Source organism: Larus michahellis, chromosome 1, assembly GCF_964199755.1.
Source record: "Larus michahellis chromosome 1, bLarMic1.1, whole genome shotgun sequence".
NCBI classification, from domain to species: Eukaryota; Metazoa; Chordata; class Aves; order Charadriiformes; family Laridae; genus Larus; species Larus michahellis.
In genome coordinates, this window is record NC_133896.1 from 63,315,765 (window position 1) to 63,339,339 (window position 23,575).

Consider the following 23,575-nt stretch of genomic DNA (forward strand, 5'->3'; position numbering starts at 1 on the left):
TTCTACAGAGTGCCATGCACTACCCTCCAGCCACAGAAGTTCAACGCCAATTGTTCAAATGGGACAAAGACACTGCTTTTTAAGGCTTTTGGTTTCAGCAGCTAATCCTTACAACACTGTAGGTCTTTAAAGTACATTTTCAAGTTCCTAAGCACATTTTCATGGGTTTGTTCGGCCTCCTGTAGGGATCATGGCTGAGCTGCATGTCTGATATCGCTTGCACAGGAGCTTGCAAGAGTGACTGAATGAGATATCGCTAGTACAGAGGCTAAAAAGTATCGATATACACAAAGAACTGTATCAAATCTCTCCCTAAAGGGCTGATTTGGATATAGACTGACACACAGATATCTTCTGGCTGAGCGCTCCCTTGGTCAGAACAATGACATTGCAGCAATTTGTGACATTTGTTTGCTTGAACAACAAGGCTTCCCCACCACATGGCATCCTATGCAAAAACCTATCACACAGCACCCTGTGCAGCTGCTGCTTTTTGGTAGTCACCTTCAGCAGATGTGGCCAAGACAGAATCTGCACACAACAGCTCTTCTTCCTTTCCTGGCAAAACTTGCTCCCAGACTAGCCTGACTTGCTCTAAAGACACCGTGACAACGTGCAACAGCTTCTAAGCAAGGGTACTGGCTGCTCAGTTTGGCTGCTTTTCTCACGAACTTCAGAGTGACTACAGGTCTCCAGCTTTTCACTCCAAAGGCAAGTGCCTATGCTAAAAAGACCCCCAAGCTGAATCTCTCTTTGGGTTTAGGATAGTTCATGATTTCTGAAAACCGCTATTGAATCAATCAGCCTTTTGGAGGTTAATGCCAGGAAGCCCACTGTTCCCTGAACTGACCAAACTGATGAAAATATGCTGGCATTTGACAATTTTAGACTGTTTGATTACGCATTTTTTTCTTTTCTTTTTTATAAGCTCTGCTACAATAGGATTCATTTTACAAACACTTTTGGATTTCTGACACTGTGTCACATCTGGATTTACTTATGATGGATTGCAGATCTGGTTTACAACATTTAACAGGCGCAGGAGCTTCCAAACTTTGCCCCGTGACTTTGCGCAGCGTTGCTGCAAATCCCACCAGGATGATGCCAAGTTCCACCAGCTGCGGGGATCGTCACTGCCTGCCACCGACGTGGCAGGTTAGCGCAGGTGAAGACGCAAGCGTTATGATGCTCTGAAAAAACAATGCTATTATCTGACATTCAAACTTCATCCTTGGGTTTCTTCTTCTCCCTAACTACAACACAAAAATGAGAAATCTGGGAGGCTGGGAGTCACAGTCCCAGATTTGTTTTTGTAGCACATGGAAAAGGCTTCTTTTTGATGATCAATTACCTTTTACTGGGGATGACCAGATTTAAAGCGTCTACTCTAAATTTTTCAGATCTGCCTTTGATAACAATGACCACTTTGTGTTGTTGACACAGCTGTGGTTTCTGGCAGGGATAGAGGCTTGAGTTGGTCACATCCACAACAGGCTTTTGAGGAGATCTGGAAAAACAGTGCCTTGATTTTAAGCCCATGTAAGTTTTCCTGAATTAAAAAGCCCTCTGAATCTAACACGTCTTCCCCTCAGCTCTAGGTACCTTGTGAAATCAGGCCATTTTTACCTGGAAGATGCTTTCTAAATCATTGGTCTTCAGTGCCTCGAGCTGCGTGCCAGGCAGCATCACTTGGAAACAAAAGCAGCTCTTGTGTTGCAGTGTCTAACCCGTGCCACGGCCTCCACTGCCCCAGGTCTAAACTTAACAGTGCAGGAGCAAACAAAAGCTATAGAAGACTACACAGACCAACATAGTTTTAACAAAGTCATTTTCCTGGGTTGCGAGGCAATGCATATGCCAGTTTCCATAGCAATAGAGGGGAAAAAAACCAACCACCCAAAAACTAATAAACCAAATTCTTTCCTTTTCCGCTGCCAAGCTTTGGATTGACAGGTCTTTAAAAAACACTCAATGTTCATTCTAAAGATGGAAAAGACAAAGTATTTCACTTGCTGTACACTTGTTAGATGCATTTTTTGTCTCAGCTTGAAAACATTTCACAGTTCACACAGTATTTGGCAAGCGACCTTTCAGTTTTCTTTTCCCACAGACTTATTTTATAGCAATTAAAAGATGTAAATAAATTACACACATCATTTTCTCTGTCACTCACACCCAGACACACCTTTACATACACGTACAGATAGTTATTGATAGTGCCCACATGAAGAACTGCAAAGATGAATCATAAATGTAATTTATTATGCATCTTCCACCATGTCACCTGCACTCTCCCCATTAATCCATCTCAGCTGGATTATTTCTAGCATTCCTAACCTCTGAGCAGTTTCCAACAGCTGCTTTTATCGGTTTTTTTCTTCTCTTAAGCTATTGCCAGAGTGGGGTTTTTTTTCTTTCCTCTGAAATTGGCATTTTCACTCCTAAAGTAAATACTACTTAATATTCATTGAGTTCAATGTGTTCCTGGTCCCAGGAAAAGTATCATTTGGACAAAAGATCCTGTATCTATGATACCATCAGCTTTCAAAACATGAAATTTCCACCAACAAGTAAAAGAGACTGTTGACCTTATGAAAGGCTCGCCAATTCTGTGCACTCAAGTCACTGGACTGGATTAAAATACAATACTTTACTTATTTTTGAGGGTTATTTTCTTTGTTTTCTGTTTTTCAAGCCTTTACAGTCTTTGGGGTCATTTGCAGTTTTTTTTCTCCACAAAAATGAGCCTGAGAAACTTCACATTTTGTTACAGGAAAACAAAAAGACTCTCCCGAAATTGCTCAGAGCAAGGTCTTCTCAGAAACATCAAACATTAAATGTCTTGTAGAAAGCTGGCAAATCTATGACAAATATTTGAATCTGAGCCCTGTGACCTGACAGACCCTGGATCTTTAAAATGTGACAATTCTTTTCTTCACAGAAGAAAGCTGTTTATGGTATATTTAGAGATTCTATTTAGAATTCTATTTAGAAACTACAATTCTGTATCTCTCTCCCACTCTCTTTTACAGGCCTGGGCAGCTGGACTCATTCCTAAGGATCCTGGATATACTAACAAAAGATACAGCGGGAAAAAAACCACCAAAACCCATCGATGTGCTTTGAATTAGAGATATTCTGTAACACGCACCAGAATACGTGGTGATGTGCTGTCATATAAAGATGCGATAGGAAAAGATCTGGTAAATAAAGGTTCATTCCAAAGTGATGCCTTAAAAAAGAAAAAAAAAAAAAATCCCTTCCATTTACTCTTACCCCCCAGTCCTCTATGTAGACATTAAAATGTCATCTTGTGTCCTTATCAGATTTTCTCAAGATGTAAAATTTGTCCTACAGTAGAGGAGAAAAACTTTTGAAAACAAAGCCTGTTATCATAAATTATCACATAAATCATAGGTGCTACACAGAAATGCAGCGTTTGGATGAATTCTCCCATTTTCAATGCAAATCTGAATGCTCTGCATGAAATGTGTGGCTTAGTTATCCAGAATACAAAATATCTATGCATATAAAGTATCAGTGATTATAAAGAGGCAAACCTTCCCCTCCCTGAACCAAGGCAGCTGCCAAAAACTGCAAGCAGGCAGTGCTGCCTGGATGCTACAGCTTCCCTCTCTCCAGCTTTCCTATTCCTGTGATGAGACTGCCTGAGCTCTGCCCGCAGAGAGCCCCGGATCCCCGCAGGATGAATTTTTCCCGTAACTTTCCTGTAGAAGGGGCCTCCCCATCCTTTGTCCCAGCACTTAGTCCCAGAGGTGCAGCCTGCTGGCTGGAAGTTGTGAAAACAGACAGCTTAGGGGCATTGGACGCTCCTGAAACCTGAGCGTGCTCCTAAGTGTCATTACTCATCCAGGCAGCTTTTCTTTCCCCAGCCTTGGCGGAACTCTCCTCCCTGAATCCTCAAGTGCTTCAAGGGCTGGAAAGATGCCAGCCACCAGCTGCACAAGACCTTAAAGAAACCTGAGCCCATTTTCATAATTTAGGAGAGCAAATAAAAAAATTTTAAGAAAAGCAAATCCAGCAGATTCAAAATAGAAGGGGGAAGTCCTCTGTCTCATTCCCCTTCACTGCATCCTTTACTTTTATCCCTCAAAGAAAAAAAGTCTTTAGAAACCAATATTAAAATAAAAGCTAAAGATTTAAGAAGATGTGACATCAGGGAGCAACCCAGAAGGGATGGTGATCTCTGCCTGAGGCTTGACCCTTGGAAACTCCAGCACAGCTCAGTGGGGAACACTGCAGCATCATGGAGCAAAAGGAGGGGGTTTCATTTATGTAGCACCAGGCCTCTGCTCTAAAGCCATCTGGAGGAAAGGGAATTTGGTTCTCCTTGGGGATGAGATGTAACATGCTTTTTGCAAGCTGCAAAGCTGCAGCCTGAGCTCCGCACTTCTGGGAAGTACAGCCCTACTCACATCAGGTAAGAAGTTGGAAAAGAACCGAGAAGAAAAAAAGAACAAGGCAGAGAGATCAGTAACTGCAGTCTTCTCAAGCCTTCCTTACTTGGCAGCATTTTGTTTAAAGAAATGCAAGAGGATTACCTGAGCTTGTCTGCGATAAAGATCACCCTCCTTTCCAGAAGCAGGGAGGCAAACACTCTGCTCAGGTGCCGCACGCTGAGGGATGTGAACAAGGACTCGAAATCAACATGCTCAAGCCTGGAGTCAAGAGGCCGCCGCAGCTCGATGACCTGGTGGAAGGAAAAAGACCACAGGTCAGCCCTCACTGTGGCAAGCACGGACAGCTAACAAGCATTACCAGTTGTGCTGGTGAACACTGCACAGTGTTAAGCCCTCAGTCTTTCCTTGTGTTACCTCCCACAAATCCTTCTTCCAGATGAAGCTGAAGACGAGCCAGAGTCCACTCCAATGGGCACAGCATGAGACCAACCACAAGTTCTCCCCGCTGGACTGAGGACAGGGAGCTCTTCATAAGGAGGAAAACTAGTTTGTGTCCAGCTAGGAGTGGTTTCCAGGCTTTCTGGCATTCAAGCAGCAGAATGGCAGGGAGCCTTTCAAATTTGCACTCTAATTTTTACAGTTACAATTTATTTTTTTTTTTTACTGCAAGAATCTGGATGCTTAACTTGCTGACTATAAATTTTTTATATCAGCTACAGAAAAGAGCAGCCTATGGGCATTTTTCTTTGTCCCTATCTACTTAAGTAATTCCTGTCACAGCACCTTAGCACTTCATACTCCTTATCTTAGACAAATGCTTATCTAAATTGTTCTTGAAAGCCTCCGACACCACACATTTCATAAATCCCAGAAGAAAATTACTCTAGTTCTGAACTACCCTTACCAACACCAAGCCTGCAGCTGAAACACGTCAGTGGCAAATTACTTCAACTACTTGTCTTACTCTCAGTACACACTCAGAACAACTGGTCACCTTTCTCTCTGGAGGAAATCTCTCGTATATTGGAAGGTCATTATCACATGTCCTCTTTTGTCCTTTGTTTTCTATATTAAGAAAACAATTTTCTCAAGCTTTGCCTGTATTTTCTAAACCACTTAGTAAGCAGAACTACTGTTCTGGGGCTTTTGCCTAGTGTTTGCATTTTTTGGAAAATGATAGTCTGAATAAATTTCCACCAATGCTGGAAAGCAGAAAAATTGGTTTTATTTATTATTCTTCCCTTCACTTTCTTTCACAATGCAGGAGTTTGTCTAAATAATACCATAATGTTACTTCTGCTCAGTTTATGGCCCACTATACCACCAGCTCCTTCTCTGCAGCACTGTTGCTCCCTCTGTTACTTCCATGTTGTACTAGACAACTCATTTCTTTTTCCCAGTGTTTTGCTCTTGTCCACATTGCATTTCAGACCAAACCTTCAATTCAGCAAGGTCATTTTGAATTTTAATCCCTTACTCTCCAAAGTGCCTGCATCCCATCCCAATTCTTCACCTACCCGTTATGTGATTGTGGGGTTTATGTCATCAACCAGATAATTAATGACCATTAAGGATCCTAGAAACAAAACAGCCAAAACATTCCCACAGCCTGACAGCACACCATTGGGAATCTGCTCCTTGAGTGCAGGTTTTTAACCAGTGATGCACGTGCTCTGCAGTAATTTCATTTAGTTCGGACCGTTTCCAGTTTGGTTGAGGAGAATGCCATCATGGAGTGCTATGCTTAAAGCCCTCAAACACAACCTCTATCAACCTACCCACTTTCCTCTCTCTCATGTTCAAGGCATACCATGCCCAACAGGAAGTATGGCCAAGATTACATTTAATTTGGCTCCCTCCACCCTCCCACAGTCCTTCAATGCTACGCCCAACACCTCTGCACTCTTAAAACCCTCCCACTGTCCTCACACCACATTGTGGGAGACGCAACACGTACCCTCACCTCCATGCTGTGAAAATGCCATTCTGAACGGCTGCAACATTGTCCTTGTGTGGTTTCAGGTATTTTTTGACCAGAACCCCGTGCTCTGTCCCACACAAACAGTGGGTCTGTATTAAGGATGCTGGAGCACATGCTATGAACCCTGTCTTCAAGAAGTTAAGTGTGGGAGGCCTTGAGCAGATCCAAGATCATGTGCCAGGCAGTAAGGGGTCCACCAGTCTGTGCCACTTGGCCTCAAGGCCAATGCCCATTTCATTTTGCCATATTAGCATGCTGTGTCCTTACATTCATTTTTACCGTATGATTTCCCTTTTGATTCTGAGGTCACAGAGTCACTGAGGTCTCCATGCCATCCCCTCTGGTACCCTATTTTACTCCCTAGCTTCACCACACAGTTGCCAGACAATCTGTCCTTGAAGATCATAGAATCATAGAATGGTTAGAGTTGGAAGCGACCTTAAAGATCATCGAGTTCCAAACTCCCTGCCATGGGCAGGGACACCTCCCACTAGACCAGGTTGCTCAAAGCCCCATCCAGCCTCCCCTTGAATATTTCCAGGGATGGGGCTCCCACAGCTTCCCGGGACAACCTGTTCCAGTGCTTCACCACCCTCACAGTAAAGAATTTCTTCATGATATCTAACCTAAATCTACCCTCTTTCAGTTTAAAACCGCTACCCCTCATCCTATCACTACACTCCCTGATAAAGAGACCCTCCCCATCTTTCCTGTAGGCCCACTTTAAACACCAGAAGGCCGCTATAAGGTCTCCTCGAAGCCGTCTCTTCTCCAGGCTGAACAACCCCAACTCTCTCAGCCTGTTCTCATAGGAGAGGTGATCCAGACCTCTCATTATCTTCATGGCCCTCCTCTGGACTTGGTCCAACAAGTCCAGATCCTTCTTATGTTAAGGGCCCCCGAGCTGGACGCAGTACTCCAGGTGGGGTCTCATGAGAGTGGAGTAGAGGGCGAGAATCACCCCACTCAACCTGCTGGCCACACTTCTTTAGATGCAGCCCAGGATATGGTTGGCTTTCTGGGCAGCGGGCAGCACATTGCTGGCTCAAGTTGAGTTTCTCATCAATCAAGACCCCCAAGTCCCCCTCCTCAGGGCTGCTCTCAATCCATTCTTCACCCAGCCTGTATTTGTGCTTGGGATTGCCCAAGGTCCCCAGTTCTACGTCACAGTCCCAACTTCCAGCCACCAGTCCCGCACCATTTGCTGCCCTAAGTCTTCCTTCTCTCTAGGATGGTGTCTTTACCTCTGTTCCTGAGCCTGGCAAGAAGTTCTTGACTGTAATAGTCCGGCCCAAAGCTGGGAAAGGTGCCTCCATGACACTCCTCATGAGAGGCTGCACCAAGGCAGGAGAAATGCCCCGTCTCTTCTCAACCTCATCCAAGATCTGAAAAAAAAAAAAAAAAAGCATGAAGACACAAAAACATGTAAATCAGGAGGAGGGAGGTAACACCAGGAATAAAGTGCACAAGCATCTATATTCTCTCCTTAACCCAGCATTGACATGGAGCTTTGAATCATAAGGAAGAAGGAAAAGGTGCAATTAAAGACCTTTCATTTCCTTCAGCAAGAGAAACCCATCTACAGTGAGGTCAACGGAAAGCTTACAATTTGCAAACTCCCGTCATCCTCAGAGTCAGGACCCCACCTTTTAATCTCTCAGTGCTTGTGTTCTGGTAGTTCTGCTGAAGACATAAGGCAACAGCTGACAACCCATTTTTACTTTTAACTGCGTTTTTGCTAGGTTCTGGAATTAGCACATGGTTACATTGCCAGCACATTTCAGGCCCTTTCTTCAGCCATCAGCTTCCCTGATCCCCATTCTTCTGGTGCTGACTTCCCTTTCAGGTCCCTTTGGGCCTACAGCACAAATTCCCTCTCTCTCCAGCCTCACCTTAGAGAAGAGATTGAAGCATCCAAGGCGACTCACGATGCAGTAAACTTCTGGGAGACGCTTCCCTTTCCCACTGGGCTTTCAAGACAAATGCAAACACACACACGCAAAAAACAGCAAGAAAATGTCAGTTATAACTACCGCAGAGCAAGTGACTGGTCTCTTAGTTCTGCAGCTTATTGATTGGCTCAGAAACTGGCAGACATTTTACAATATGCTGCTGATGACAATACCTTAAGTCTGGCTCAAACGCTGGTACACTAGAAACAGCGAGGAGAAATGGGCACATCCACAGTATGATCCCAACCTTCCTAAGTGAAATGACTAAGGCAGGGCAGACTGCTCTACAGAGACAACTCTGAGCCCACAGGACCAGCACAGCTTTAGACAACTGTTTAGTAGCTACCTAAACCCAAGGGAGACAAACTCTGCCTTCAGCTTAGTGATGAAACAACAGTCCACGGTCATAACGTTAAGCGCTGATGTAAGGAAAAGGTAAAAGAGCTATGCCTGGAGTAGAGGATGGTGCTCAGAGAGGGACTTTGGCACTGAGCAGAGCTGAAGAGAGCAAAGCTGCAGCTCCTTCTTTCCACACTGAAAGAGAAGAGCAGCAGCTTTCCGCTTTCCAGAATGGGTGCCAGTAACACCAACCCCACAGAAGGCTGCATCCCTATGAAAAGAAAAAAACAGAGATAATTACCAGCAGCCTTCTACAGTATCCAAATCGCCTGCTTCCATCTTCGCCCGTCAGGACAAACGAGAACGTCTCACTGCAGAAAGAGAAACCAGAATGACAAGTTACCCATCACTCACACTAAAAGTCTCTGGCGTACAAACCCAATAAACCCACAATATTTTTGCATTTCCAATAGAGCCCTCTCAGGGCTCTGCCCAATTTTCTACCGTAACAGCTCTCACATTTAATTAGCTGGATACATAAATCTGTTTCTCATGAATCAGGATACAAAGTACAGTACTTACCTGGCAAACTGATGGATGGGGGCCCAGTCCTTTGCATCAGGGAAGCAAAACTGGGGAATAGCTTTCAACTGATCTTCTGCCTCGCGCATGAATTTGAACGAGCGCTCGAGCTAACAGAACAGAGAGAAGGAATGTTTCCAATTAGTCATGTGGGGATGGAATGACTTCAAATATTTTTCCTGTGACAAATGAAGAGGTGATGACAGAGGCTAAGCTTCTGCCTGGAAGATATTAAAATTTCTGTGATTCTGGCTCACCTAATCTTTAGATATCTTAAAGTAACTCTGTGCCCCCAATTCCACCAAGCCCAGCATCTGCAGCACCTGCCCCTGCTGTATTGTGCCTCCAACTGGGGACACATCTTCCAGCAAGGGCCAAGAGAACTGAAGTCTGAGGGGAGCTCTGGTTACATCCCATTTACAAACACACCTCACACTGTCTCTGTGTTTCTCCCATTCCTCCTTCCCCATTTTGAGCTAGACTACTGGTGAAAGCTGTGCCTTCCCTTTAAGAACACGTGTCTTCTCCCAGGTGTCAGTTTTCTTTAAAGAGAAAAGGGGGAGAAAGGGAATAGCTATGTAAAAGTCATAGCCAAGGGCAGTAAAAGATCTAAATCAGCTGCTCTTTCAACAATGAGGAATACCACGACTGCAGCTCCTCTATCTTCAGCCTCACTGAACACTGGCACAGCAGAGGGGTTACTCATATAATGTGCAATCAACAGAGAAGCTGTGCAAGCGCACCATGCAATCTGAGGCAAGTCAGTCAGACCTTCCCGACAGGCACCGCACCTTCAATGGGAACTGCTGCGTAACCTCAGGGACGTAGGCAGCCCCAGCCTGCTTCTTGTGCAGTGACACCACGACGAAGTACTCAAACAGCTGCCTCTCTTGATATTCAATCAAGTCCCGTTCCAAGGTTTGGTACCGTGGTGTTTGCTTCAAGCGAGATTTCACATGTACCAGGCGCTGGCTGTGAGCTACGAAGAAAAAGATTAGAGACTGTGACTTTGTTTAGCTCTTTGTACAGAGCAGCAATAGTGCTTTGCAGAGACTTACGGATAAACTTGAAACAATCTCACTGCATTTGCTTAGTCAGTGGCTGAGTAAGAGGTGGGAACCATTTGGAAGCTGCACTTTAAATATCGACAGAGACAGGACGTAATCTTGTGAGTGCCATCACCCTGAAGAGCTTTGGCAGTAGAAGGATTTCATGGATAGCTTTTACAGCTGAAGACAACCCAAACTGAGATCCATATGGGACATGGTGTAACAGATAATGTCTGGGCATTCATCCTAACATTCATTTATGCATCTTTCAAAGCCAGGACAGTTGGCTGATTGATCACCTTTGTTCAGGGGAGGCTGTGGGTAGCAATCCCTATGGTTTTACAAGACCAGCACTTGGGTCAGGCTACAGCTCCACTGGCTGAGTAACACTGGGGACTCTCAGCTTCAGTAATGCAGGCTGGGCTGTAGGCCAACAACAAAAAAGTGTGAAAAGAGGTGCAAATGAAAAAGGCTGGCTCATGCCAGTCCTTCCTATGCCTAAAACTAATCTCTCAGGACCATGTTTCTACAAGTTCACCCAAGATAATGGGAAAACAAGAAAAATTGCCAAGCAAGCTGTAACTGCAACACACGAGCTGTGGGACAATAAACATTCCAGCATGGAAAGTAATGAAAAGCTGCCTGCTGAGAAGAGAGCAGATGAGATTCCCTAAGACCACCCCCCTGCTTTGTTTTACAGTCGCATCCCAAATTAAATCTCCATGATGTCTCCCCTACCCCTACTACAAAAGAAAGAAAGAATTAACTACAAGCAGACACCACAGCACATTCTCACAACTGTGCTTTTTACGAATGCGGGTGGCAATGCAATGTTTTAAACAGAAACAACAATCACAGGGATACTGCGGGAACTCCAAATACATAAGATGTCTGCTTGGGAGACAAGGCTTCCTGAGAGATGGTATATATTTTCGGACAGACCCTTGACGTTTTGTCTGGTAAAGCTGTGCCACTCGTGGACTATTCCGGACAATATAATTGAAAGCAATCTTGAGGTGCCTCTTAAATCAGAGAGTGTAGCAATCCCTGGACAGTTAAAGCCCTGGAAAGATGGCTTAGACTCCTCTCTCTCATCACCTATTATGCTATTTGTTCTAAGGCTGTAAATGTTCAAAAGTTTTCAGAAGTGGTTTCTGTTTTACCAGGGACTTCAAAAGGAGAAAAGCTCGCTCAAACTCTGCATTGTTTATATTCTGTGCAACCTACTAAAGATATCGGGGTTGTACCGCTGCCATCATGGCAGGCTTTGTCTTTGAACATTTTTCCTTCCCAAGGGTCAGCACTTATGGCTCTGACATGCAGTCTGTTCATTACTGTCTGATGATTTACTGTGTCTCACATGGCGTACAGTGACTTGCTAAGCAGAGGTACCTGGCTGGTGTGTTTGGTCTGTTAAGTAAAACATACAAAATTGAAAGTCTCAGATATGAGAGACTTGCTAAATCATCTCACTTTCCTATTTTCCTATTTAAAAACAGGTGAAAGCTGACAGTTCAACAAGGCATAAAGCAAAATACAGCTGTAGCTAGAGCAAACAGCAAGTGCCAGAGCTCTTTTTCACAATTATGTAGACTTGCACGTCTCTCAGATCCAGGTATGGATTTGGATATTGTTCAGAGTCCAGTGCTACTGGATTTGAGGTGACTTCACCCGATCTCTATCATCCCCTCTATAGGTTGTTCCTAGCTGCAGTTATACACATGTTACAGAGAAACCTAAGGTGATGCACATGATTCACTATGGCAACCAGTAACAGACAAGAGCTTGAGTCTTCCTGGCCACACCTATACTGTCTTTCTTAGCTACATCTGAACATGGACTATATTTCACAACATCATGTTTCAAGACAGATGTGAATGTAATTTCTGCGCAATCTGGGCACAAATGCTCTCTCCCTGTCTCCAGGCTAGCCTGAGAACCGTCAAAAGGTAGGTGATGGTAGCAATTTTCAGCTTGATTTTGCGAACACAGCAGTACAGACAAAAGATTTCCCAATTTGCAGAGGAGAGCAAGAGCATACAGTAGTTCTTGCGTGGGAAGCTGTGCTCACAAGAGAGAACTCAGTCTGAGGTTTCTGTTCTAAAAACCTGAAAGAGGGTAAGGATGAACACTCCTAAGCACAACACACTGTGGGTGACAGAGTGGGAACTGCTGCTTATGCCTGTCTCTTCAGTTTGGGAGCTGACCTGCTACCCAGAGCAGGTGTGTGTGTGAGTCAGGAAACTTTGGAATCTGAGGGAGTCTCCCTCTTGCATTCTAAGACTGCCAAGACTTTGAATTTGCCACATCAATTCCCAAAAGATCGTAATCCCACCAGCACATTAAAGGGCTAATTACCAGTACAAGAAGGTTTCAGAAGAGTATTACGGAGACCAATATACCATATAGCTCTACCAGAGTGAAGCAAGCAATGCAGCAGTTTATCCTGACTCAGCCAACATAGAAGAGTTTAACTAGCAATAAATCATGTAGTGCAATTCTGTTTTCCTGCCTGTTGGTTCTCCCTTAGTAAATGTGTAGTGGGGCTTCTGAACACCCTGTCCCATGCAACACTGCTTCTGTCAGCCTGGTCGCACATTTTTGACTGTGTACTTTGAAAAACCTCACTGTATTTCCACAGTGCCCAAGCAATCTCCTAGGAAAGAGCTTTGATGGGAATTGGAACAGCTGTTTGTTTTGGACACCGGTAGTCCTCTGGCCATGGATTTTCTTCTGCAGTATTGAAATCTTTGTTTTCTCACTGTGTTCTGAGTGGAAACAACTCCTTCTCCAAAAGCTGAACACAGAGGAAAGATCTTGACCCAGGATCTCAGAGCAGAGTTTATCAGGAACTATTTGCTCTCTTCACACATTTGCCTTACCTTTCAGCTTCTCTTCAGTATCACTGTCTGATTCACTGTTTTCATCTGTAACTAGGGAAAAAGAAAGGGAAAGATGAATGAAGTCAAGCCTATTTATAACTGTGCAGTTTTATCACTGGCACGAGACAGCCAGGCCTGGCAACTTCAGGGGGAACACAGTATAGATCCTAAGGGCCTTGTTCTTTTCAAGGGTGCACATACCCACAGACATTTAGCTTACCAACCTTGGTATCTTCCCATTCATTCAGGGAATAATAAAAAAAAACCCTCACAAAATCAGTCTGGCACAACCAAAAGAGCTGCATAAAGAATAAAATGACAGAGCAGTATTTTAACCAAGTTTGTATAAGCACAGCACCAAGGCAAAATACTGATTAATATGCAGCAGTTTGCAGGGCAAGGGATAAAAACAAGTAAACAAACAAAAAACCCCAGTTGCTGAACTGAATCAGACTCAAGGTCTATATGGTCCAATAGCATGTTTCTGTCAATGAAGATGCTTCAGAGAAGGGTATAAAAAATGACGTAGAGACTAGCCTGGGATGCTTTCCCTGAAAGTTCATATATACACACTCATCCATCCTGTGGGTATCTATCCTATATAAGATAGGATGAAGAGTAACAAGTAATCGTGGGAAACAAATAGAGCTGGTGGTGACTTTCCACTGAAAATTAGGTGGTTTGGAAAAAAATACTATGTTGTAAAGATGTAATACTAAGTTTTACAGAGATGAGATGTTCTGCAGTACTTGAACACTTCTGACAAGTTGTTAATTGACAGTGGGAGGCTGAAAGTCTCAATCTTGCTATGATGGAGTGGGCCTACAGTCAAGCCTAGAAACCCCGATTCCCAACTGAGGCTATTTGTTTATTGGGATGCTGAAGGAACCAGGACTGTTTCAAAATCTACGATCTTCCATTGGACAGTTCATTAAAGTGACACATTCCCGCAAAATATTTTGATCTCAACAAATCATTCTCTTTGGACAGAACATTCCCCTCCAAAGCTTCCAGCCTGTTCCAGAAATAAACATCAAAAAGGGGGGACATTTTTTGTGCGACCTATAAGGTTATCATGTAAAGCCATGGAATGAAAACGAAGCAAGAAAAATAAAAAAAGTTCTGTTTTAATGAAAGTCTTCTGGGCAGAGGAACAGCCTTTATCTTCCCAAAAGAAGGGTGGAAGCCCCAACTCAATCTCACTCTGGATGGGAAGAAGCTCTAGAAAATGTCATATAAATGAGTAAGCCAGCCTAAACTCTAAGACAAGTCCTCAAAAAGTCTTAGATGTATGATTCAGAGTTCCTTTACCTTTCCCTGAATTGCTCTCCGTAGACTGCGATAGTCTCTTGACACGTTTCTTTCCCCTTCGTGCCTCATAAATGGCATTGATTTTCAACACAAGCTGCTCAGCAAACACACAAAGAAAGAAACAAGGTTATTTTCCTCCCCAGGCAAGTAAGAAAGTTAAAATTTCACACAAAGTGCTCTATTTCCCAACCCTGGCCATATTCAAACTCGTCACTCGATGGCCCAGAACTGACAATAACCAGCATCTAACATAGACCTTGCACAGCAATCTGCATCTGTGCTGCTAACGGCCATGCTCAGTCTGGTACAGAAGCAGTACAGTCATGCTGGCACGGCAGGAACTCAAGGTAACAAGCCCTGATGAAAGGCCAGGCCTTAATGCACTTCCACACTGTATGGCCATATGAGCTTGATGGCGCCCACCTGGGTCTCTCCATACCGTGGTCCATGCTCCAGGGAGCACCAGAAGGTCCCTTGGGAAACTGCCCTGGTCTGCAGGTTTGAAAGCAGAAAACTAGCTGGAGGACGACAGCAAACTTTAACGTCTTTCTGCCTTTAACATCTGTTGTGGGATGTGCTGGAAAAGCCTTCATACCAAGCATGGGGAAAACACATCATACAAGGAATTATGAGGCTGAGATGGGTCGAAGCCAATGATACTGAAGTACTTTATCCTGGTGGTTTGCTTTGCAAATTCTTTAATCCCTCGCCTCCCAGCTGACCAGGAGAGAGAACGTGTTAGTGTTGGGCTTAACTGGGTTTAGTGGCTCCTTCAGTGCCTCTGGTCTCCCTGCCCATCCCTGAAGGGGAGCAGAGTTACAGAAGGACCATGCCAGGCTTCCCCAAGCCTCCTTGAGTAGAGTTGTCTCCTTGTCAGGGTCCCAGGCAGGAGCTGCAAGACATGGCCACAGCATCCAGATTTATTTCAGGGGTCACTGCATACAGCAGTGAGCTGAGAGCTCAAGGTAAGACAGGCCCACCACACATTTGGTCAGGGAACTCTGAATCCAAATATTTAAGTGAGAGGCAGGATGCTCTGATGTGGAAGCGCAGCCTCCATCCACCTGCCCAGCTCAAGTCTCAGGTTGATCTTGCCACTGACACAGTAAATCTCAGTTCTGAGCTTGGTCTGCAAGACTGCTCAGTGGCGCTGCCTGGTAAACGTATACTTGTAATCTTCTCTTCAGCTGACATAAAAGTATGTGTGAACACACTGATAGAGCTCAAGCACATGCACAAATGTGTAGACATACTGGGAAAGAAAACCCTAGACGATTGTAGTCTTTGGCTCATTCCTGAAGAGCTGAGGTATACAGAGAGGGCATTAAAACATCACATGTGCAAACATGAACACAGATCTGACAACCATGAAAAAAAGAAGATACGCAAACACATCCCTTTTTCCCCAAATGAAAACTGTGGGATCAGAACACAGACAGTCCCTGGTAGCCTCTGCTTGTTCTGCAAAGACTGGGATAAGCAACTGTGTTTTTATAACCGTGTTTTTGAAACATTCAATAGATAGACTGCTGCCAAACCCCATTTGGCTTGAATGCACTTCCTGCTAGATCTGAAAGAAAATAAAATTGAAACGGAGTCATGCACTATCCAAATACGAAGTAGGAAACGCTGCTCCACAAAATGCTCATGACTACAGACAACTCCTTTTGTCATTCACGTGTCAGTATTTTCATTGTTCACCTACAACCACATCCTACCTTGAATTAGAAACAGTCAATGCATGAATCAGACCTAGCAAAGAACAAGAGATTTCTAGGAGGGAACACCAACACAACACACAGCCAATTTCTGACTGTCCTATCCATCGAGCAAAGAAGGCAATATGATGGGGTATGTTTTTGGCAAAAATATTACTTACCTTTTTTCCCATCTGAAAAAACAACTTTAATCCAAAAATTAAATTTTTTTTTTCCTTATTATTTTCTCTCTCCTGAAAATCATGATACCTCAGATGGAAAAATAACTTCTTTAAAACTTGCAGAGATGTTTGTGAGCCTTCTCCTTCACGCAGAAAAAGGGTTAAACACAAGTCAAGTCAATTGTCAGGACAACAGCTATATTGCAGGGATACTACACGGGAAACTAAAGAAAACATTGTCTCATGCTCACATTCCTGCCTGGAAGAAGACAAGCAAAAGAGAGAAAGGCTTAGATTTACCTTTGGAATCTTCCTTCTCCTCTTGCCATTCTGAGGGTCTCCCAAGGAGAAGAAGGTGTCATCTGGACTGCTGGGGGTCGAGGGAGGGCTGATTTTGGATGGTGACCCAGTGCCATCACGGCTCAGTTTCCGTAAGTCTGGCAGTTTGAAACTCCGCCGCTCTGAGTTTTGTCGGAAAAAAATGGGCTTGGAAAGCAACTGGAAATGGAGGAGAAAGAATGAATGAACACAGCACCTCACGTACCTTTGCTTCGTTGCTAACACTGTCATGGCAGTAAATCCAGTGGGGTGGCCACAGCATTCAGCTGGCAAAACAGACAAACTAATGAAAATGGTCACAGATTTCTGCACACACAAGGAACTCACACAGCTGCCGGGCTAGACTAGCACTATCTTGACTAGTAATTTAAACATCCCATATTCATTCCAGACCACAATGCAAGCTCAGGGTTTAGCCAAGAAGCCTTGCTCCGGTGTGAAAAAAAGTCTCCCAAGACTTGTGCAACCCAGAGGCTAGGACTGTAAACAGGACAAGACTAACCAACCAGCCAACCACAAGCATTTGGGATAAGGAGCAGCTAGCCAGGAGGAACAGAGAAGCAGTGAGACCAGACAAAAAGCACTGTCAGTATGGCTGTCTTTGACCGTATCCAGAATTAGATATTACACAGGAGGGTACAAGAAATGCCATGATAGACAATTATGGAGACTGGTTTCCTCCTAAGGTCATTAGCAAGTTCAGTGGGAGCACAACAGTACCAGCGTAAAGTTCTTAAAGTCCCTGACCAAAAACAGCACCAGAGAAGCAGAAAGTTCAGCTCCAGATAAAGAAAGGCAAACCACTTCTGACAAGAAAGATGCTCAATAAGAACTCTTTTTGTCTTCTTCTACAGAATTTCCCAGCAGTTAGGATAAGTTACACCTTTTGTGGGCACTATATCTGCACTCCCAGAGGATGTACCTACACGGCACTAAGTGGCATGGGGAAGAGGTATCCAAGGTAATTCTGAACACGCCACTGCAGAACCATAGCTGAGGCAGCATAATGGTCTGCCTCCATCAACAGACACACTCAGCAGAGTTATTAGCCAGACCAATTCATTCATTCAGGTTAGCTCAGGTGTCTGTGGATGGTTTGGCAGAAGATGCCCAACTCACAAAAATGCTTACTACCCACAGAGAAGCCATGTGTTAAAAATGAATCTGGGAAGAGTCTTTGCACTGAAGAATCTCATCCTGCACTAGTGACATAAGGTACTACTGTAAGTCTGTCCAGATCCATTCCCTATCAGTCTCTACCCTGAGCAGGCTCTCCAGTGTGACTCACACTGCAGTTGCAAACAGGTTAGTTGCCAAGAGAGCTGCAGCACTTCTTTTCTGACTGATGCAGATCACGGCTTTTAGATGTCAAAGCACTGTAGTTTAACATAATAACTCCCATTCAGCTCTTTACCAAGTGTCTCCTGCAGGGAACCATGTCTATGGTGAAAGGCATTCCTGTGTAACACTGCAGCCCCCTTCTGATAGCACAGGTGGGGAATCAGGGTGAACAGGTGATTGCAAAGCTGTCTGAGAGAAATCAACTTCATCCCAATGCTCATGCATAGACCCATGCTGCTCTAGACCCAATTAACGACAAGGAGAACGGATTGAGAAATGCAGAACAATTTTCACTTTGAAGTGTTGAATTATCCAGAGAAACCTCAGTTGCTGATTAAGCTGGTTGGAAAACAGCAACACATCAAGGAATACTGCACATCAAACTTCTGAAAATACTGGGTAACGGCTCTAAAAATAGCTGCAACTTGGAGAGCATGGGAAAACCCTTTGGTTAGGAAAACCGTGTTTAGATCCCTGCTATTTGCTCTGAACCCAGTTGTTGCTAAGATGACTTTGCTGTCACATTGCCCCTGCTGTTCCAGGCGTGGACTATCTAAATAGACAACAGGAACCAACCAAAACAGCTCGGGAAGCTGAGAGCAGAGCTGGCCTCACCAAGCTCTGAGCAAGAGGTGCAGACCAATGTTTTACCTCTTCTTTTGGTTCCACTGCCAGGGAGGAAAGCGGCACCGGGCTACGAGCTATGCTGCTGGTGGGGACACCCTTTTGGTACCAGCTTCCTAACCAGGGGACTAGCATTGCATTAGTTACCAGCACCCAGTCTCAGCAAGGAGAGAGCAAAAGAGGCATCCTGAGGGACGGGGCTGCAGAGGCATCTTGGCATCAGCACAGGCAGATTGTGTACTGCCCACTGACACTGAGCCAAGATCACTGCAGGGCTTGACTACCCAAGCACCTAAATGCCCTCTTTGAGTAGAGAAAGACCTTTCTTATACTGTATTAGAAAACGGTTTCCCTCTACCAGGCAAAGGTAGCCCTAGTGTGAAAAACAATGAAAGCCAACAAAGCATTTGAATAGGGGAACGCTGTTTTTTTACCTTGCTAAAGGGCAATAAATCCCCTTTTATCACTCCATACTCTGACCAGTGGTAAAAAGAAAAGGGAAAAAACACTGACATGATGAAAGTCAAACTGGTAAAACATTTTTTCCCACAGAACGTGGATTTCACCAAAAAAACCACCTGGAGCAGAAGAGGTGGCCACTTGAATTCAAAGTACCTTAGTGGGAGTTCCAGGTACAGAAGAGGTGGGGGATGCTGGGAAGGTCAGGACACATTTCTTCCCCAAACAGCGGCTGTTGGTCTCAATGTCTTCATAAGGGTTTTCCTTCGATGGTGGATCTGCAGCAAAAAGCCACAAGCAAGAGATTGTAAATGCAGAAAATCCTTGAGGTTTGCCATAAAAATCTGTTTGGGGATCTGCTGGCCTTCTCCCACCTCCCACATCAGACATAAAGACCTGTTCTCAAGCATTCCTGCAATTGCTTCATTCTCTCCATAGCCCTAGAAGTCCAGCTGCTCGCTGGACAGTGTCCAAACCCTGACACTGACATATGCAGCCATAGGAACTTATCACAGATACTACAGATGGAAAAGACCCAGCGAGTTCTCAAGTTCATTTCCCTGTCTTCAGAGGAGCTGTGAGGTTCTCATGCACGTCAGTCCATAATTATATTTCCTTCTTTCCAGTCTTCTGCTTAAAATTGTCTCCAAATGAAACTGTGAGCTGAAGGCTAGCATAAGAGTCCTCTCTCCTCTGTTTAAACCCCATGTTTAAGGGGACCTCTGGTCATCATTTAATTGAGGCTGATGCAGTGCATTGCTCTTGAGCTGACTACAGAAAGATTTAATCCACTCTCTGAACATGGATATCTGACACACAACATAGGTTTGCAAACACATCTACCAATCAAGGATGCCTCAATCTCATACGCCCCACTTTAGAAAGAAGGAAGGATTCACCTCACCTAACCTAGACCATCCAAAGTCAGGAGGCTCTCTCCCTGGAGGGTGGGGGGTGGGAAAGGGACACCTCTAAAGTAACGTTCACCTCAGTTCTTACTTAGGATCCCCTCAAAAACAAAAGGCTTGACAACCACAAGGAAGCGTCCCTTTCTTTCCACAGATTCTGGAGACAAGGCATAGAACCAATCCAACCCTTAAACACCCAAAATTATATATGATGAGCTTCTTACATCCTACTCTTCAACAGTGCTGGGAAGTACAAACGCTGATGTATTCAAAAAGAACGCACAACTCTGAAAAAGCAGGTTGTGACATCTCCATCCGAGCTTCTAAGAAACCAATGGCAAAGGCTTAGCCCAAGCATTTGCACGGACAGCCAATTTGTTATGAGATGATTTCTGTTTTTATTGCCATCATTTCATGCCATCCCAGTGGACAGCTGGGACTCGAAGCAACTACCTTTCTCTTATTGTCATGTAATGGTTGGCTGAGAAAAAAAGACTGGAGGTCAGTAATGCTGCAGGCCTCTGGAGCAGGGACCAGTAATGGCTGTAGGATTTGTCTAACCGCCACACTCCCACTTGCCAGCCCTGCTGGGGCAGGAGTGCAGCTGAAGTCTTCAAAGACAGAAACCCAAATCTTTTCCAACGCTGCCTTCTATCTGTGGCTTGGTGATACCCAGCACTACAGTGGTGGATCTGAATTCACCAAGGAGGAGAAGGTAAGCATGTGTGACACTATAGCAAAGCAACTCTGCATGAACATTCTGTCAGCAAACATGCTCCTGTCCCTGAAAGTGCCTCCACTTCCTAATTCCAATGGCACACTTCAGTACTGAAAATGTACTTTCAGCTATCACATAATGGGGTAGATTGCAGAAAAAAGAACAAGTCAGGGTTCTGTTGCCTACCCTGTCCCAAAATGCTCGGCAGCATGTCCAGTTAGCCTCGGTCTAGAAGAACGAACATGGTTTCCCTCTTTTTGACAAATAAACCTTGTCATCTATCTGCCCAGTACAATTTCCAATATTCCAGGTATGCAATGACAAAGGGGTAAAAAGATGGTGCATGAAGGGAATCTCTGTGACTTGCTGGGAAAGGGAATGGTTCTCCCACCACTCTGCCAGCAGCTGAACCCTCCCCAAGTCACGCATATGAATATGGGGTGTATGTATGTGTTTGCATGCCTTGATGGACACACATCATTAGAGAGGTGGGGGTCAGTCTCTTCTCCAAAGTAATAGGACAAGAGGAAATGACCTCAAGTTGAACCAGGGGAGGTTTAGATTAGATATTAGGAAAAATTTTTACACTGAAAGGGTTATCAAGCATTGGAACAGGCTGCCCAGGGAAGTGGTGGAATCGTCATCCCTGGAGGTATTTGAAAGATGGGTAGACGTGGTGCTGAGGGTCAGGGTTTAGTGATGGCTTTTGTCAGTGTTAGGTTGATGGTTGGACTAGATGATCTGAAGGGTCCCTTCCAACCTAGACAATTCCATGATTCTATCTGTGGGTCAGCACTAGTGTCCTGCAGCTGAGATCTTGGTTCTCCCTCCATTGGTGTGGTTTTCACATGTTGTTTATGTTTTGTGGACTGTACCCGCCTGTGGTCTTGTGAAAAACAAAACTGTAGCTTTTTTTTTTGAGTAATCCCTGTCCGCCCCTTTTCCCAAGCTTCCATGGTAACACCACCAGGACTGCAGGAACCAATTAAAGATCACTGATTCCAGGCAAAGCCTAAACATGCAGCAAGAAAACAAAAAAACAAACATGCCCCATTAGCTGACAATTACCCATAACTTTGTTTTCTTTTAATCTTTGCAACTAAAAGCTGGAGGCGACAGGAATTTCAGCCTGGTATTTAAGCTCACTGCAAGTTTGGGACACTGGGGTGTGCTTGTGTTTGAATGGATGGATTTGCCCATACAGTCACTCTGTAATGCTATCTATGTTATTCCAGCTGATGAGGTGACCCTTACTCAGTGGTTTCTGAGACCTCCCATCACGCCCTAACACAAAAAACCCCAGCAGCTGCTCAGGCACTCCCTGTTCCTTTGGACCCCCAAGTAAAGAGAACAAAAAAGCAAACACAAGGCCCCTAGCTCCACAAACGAGGCCGACAGCTTCAAAAATGTCAAAAACGTCAGACTGGCATCCCCTTGTCTGCCATCAGTCCCAAAGGAACATGATTCATTTGACAGATCTTTCCCATCAAGTGTGATCAGATTTTATTCATATCAAAATAATAATGCCCTGCCTGCTCCTGAGAAAGTGCGGCCCCTCCCGTGCCGAACAACGCAGACCATCTTTGTATGATTACAGCTGCCTGGTGAGAGCTGATGCAGCTATTCTCTTCCTGTTCTGCTGAACTCAGCCAAGAGCTTTACACAGCACCAGTCTACAGCTACTAGAACTTCTTAAGGCTTTTTCAAGAGGGATGCTTCTATTCTATGTTCCATAAAAGGCCATCTAACTCACAATACTAAAAAACACTATATAAATTGAGAGTGTTACAGGAAATAATCTTTAAAATGGCACTGATCTGCCATCAAAGTTAGAGAATGAAATAAAACTCAATTTCAAAGATTGTGGGACCCAGTTTCTTAATTTCAATGGTACCTGGAGCGATACACAAACCTATTTCTGAACTGTGGAATTGACTCCAAGACTATGTTTTCTGACCGCTCACGTCATCTCAGTGGCAATAAGCTCACCACAATGGACAGACCAGATCTGGGAGAATTAGTCCACAGGACAAAAGGAAGACAGAGGAGAGATACCAGCAAAAAATAAAAGCTGGTCCCACATGCTTCAGGTTCACCTTTGAAGCTGAGGAGTTTTGAAATATTCCATCCATTTTTCTTATTACTTGCCAATAATCTATGTAAAATGTGTCTTGGTTTGCATTTGGATAACAAACATACTTTACTCAGCACCTCCAGTGAGTGCCTGTTGACTACGAGTCTTCTCAGTCACTCAGCGTTAGCAGTGAAATCCCTCCCCTGTACAAAGCTCCTATCCAGTATGTCCTGCCCAAAGCTCCTACCCAGGATGTCTTCATAGACGTTCTCTTCAGATAAAGTGCGTGTGAGGGCCAGCTTGGTCTGCGCGTACCAATCCACCCGGCCATTCTCCGACGATGACTGCAGCAAGTCTTCAAATTCGTATGACTTCCTGCACCAGTGATGGCAGGTGAGAAGGAGCAAAGAGGAGAGCGATATAGTTAACCAGCATTTATAACCAAATCATGGCTAATTCCCTTCTCCAACATGCCACACAGCTGGCAAAATGAATTACTGAGAGGAGAACATTTCACAGCCTCATCCAATAAAAAGCATGAAAAAGTAACACCGAGATCGGTTATTTTTATCAGCGACACAAATAAAGGCATTTTGGGGATGCTGTAGATAATCTGGGTTGTCATGGCAATAGCACACTGTGAAGATGCAAGTGTTAAGTGGCCCATCCTGCAACCTGGCACAAAACCTTAGGCCATGAGATATCCCATTCACAGC

The 23,575-nt window shown here is 44.4% G+C and overlaps 1 protein-coding gene across 5 annotated transcripts in view; it reads right to left on the bottom strand.

Moving 5' to 3' along the window:
* DENND2A (DENN domain containing 2A) overlaps positions 1-23,575 on the bottom strand; it is a 63,347-nt gene that overhangs the window by 9,941 nt on the left and 29,831 nt on the right. For all 5 annotated transcript variants that reach the window (XR_012586387.1, XR_012586385.1, XM_074582360.1 and 2 more), the window contains 11 exons: positions 23,107-23,234; positions 19,316-19,437; positions 16,697-16,894; positions 14,518-14,611; positions 13,207-13,257; positions 10,067-10,254; positions 9,276-9,385; positions 8,995-9,064; positions 8,295-8,372; positions 7,647-7,787; positions 4,563-4,711 (listed from right to left, as the gene is read on the bottom strand). Coding sequence is in view for 3 of the 5 variants with exons in the window: in XM_074582360.1 (XP_074438461.1) it covers positions 4,563-4,711; positions 7,647-7,787; positions 8,295-8,372; positions 8,995-9,064; positions 9,276-9,385; positions 10,067-10,254; positions 13,207-13,257; positions 14,518-14,611; positions 16,697-16,894; positions 19,316-19,437; positions 23,107-23,234 (1,329 nt within the window). In the remaining 2 variants the exon portion in view is untranslated. The remainder of the gene's footprint in view (positions 1-4,562; positions 4,712-7,646; positions 7,788-8,294; positions 8,373-8,994; positions 9,065-9,275; positions 9,386-10,066; positions 10,255-13,206; positions 13,258-14,517; positions 14,612-16,696; positions 16,895-19,315; positions 19,438-23,106; positions 23,235-23,575) is intronic.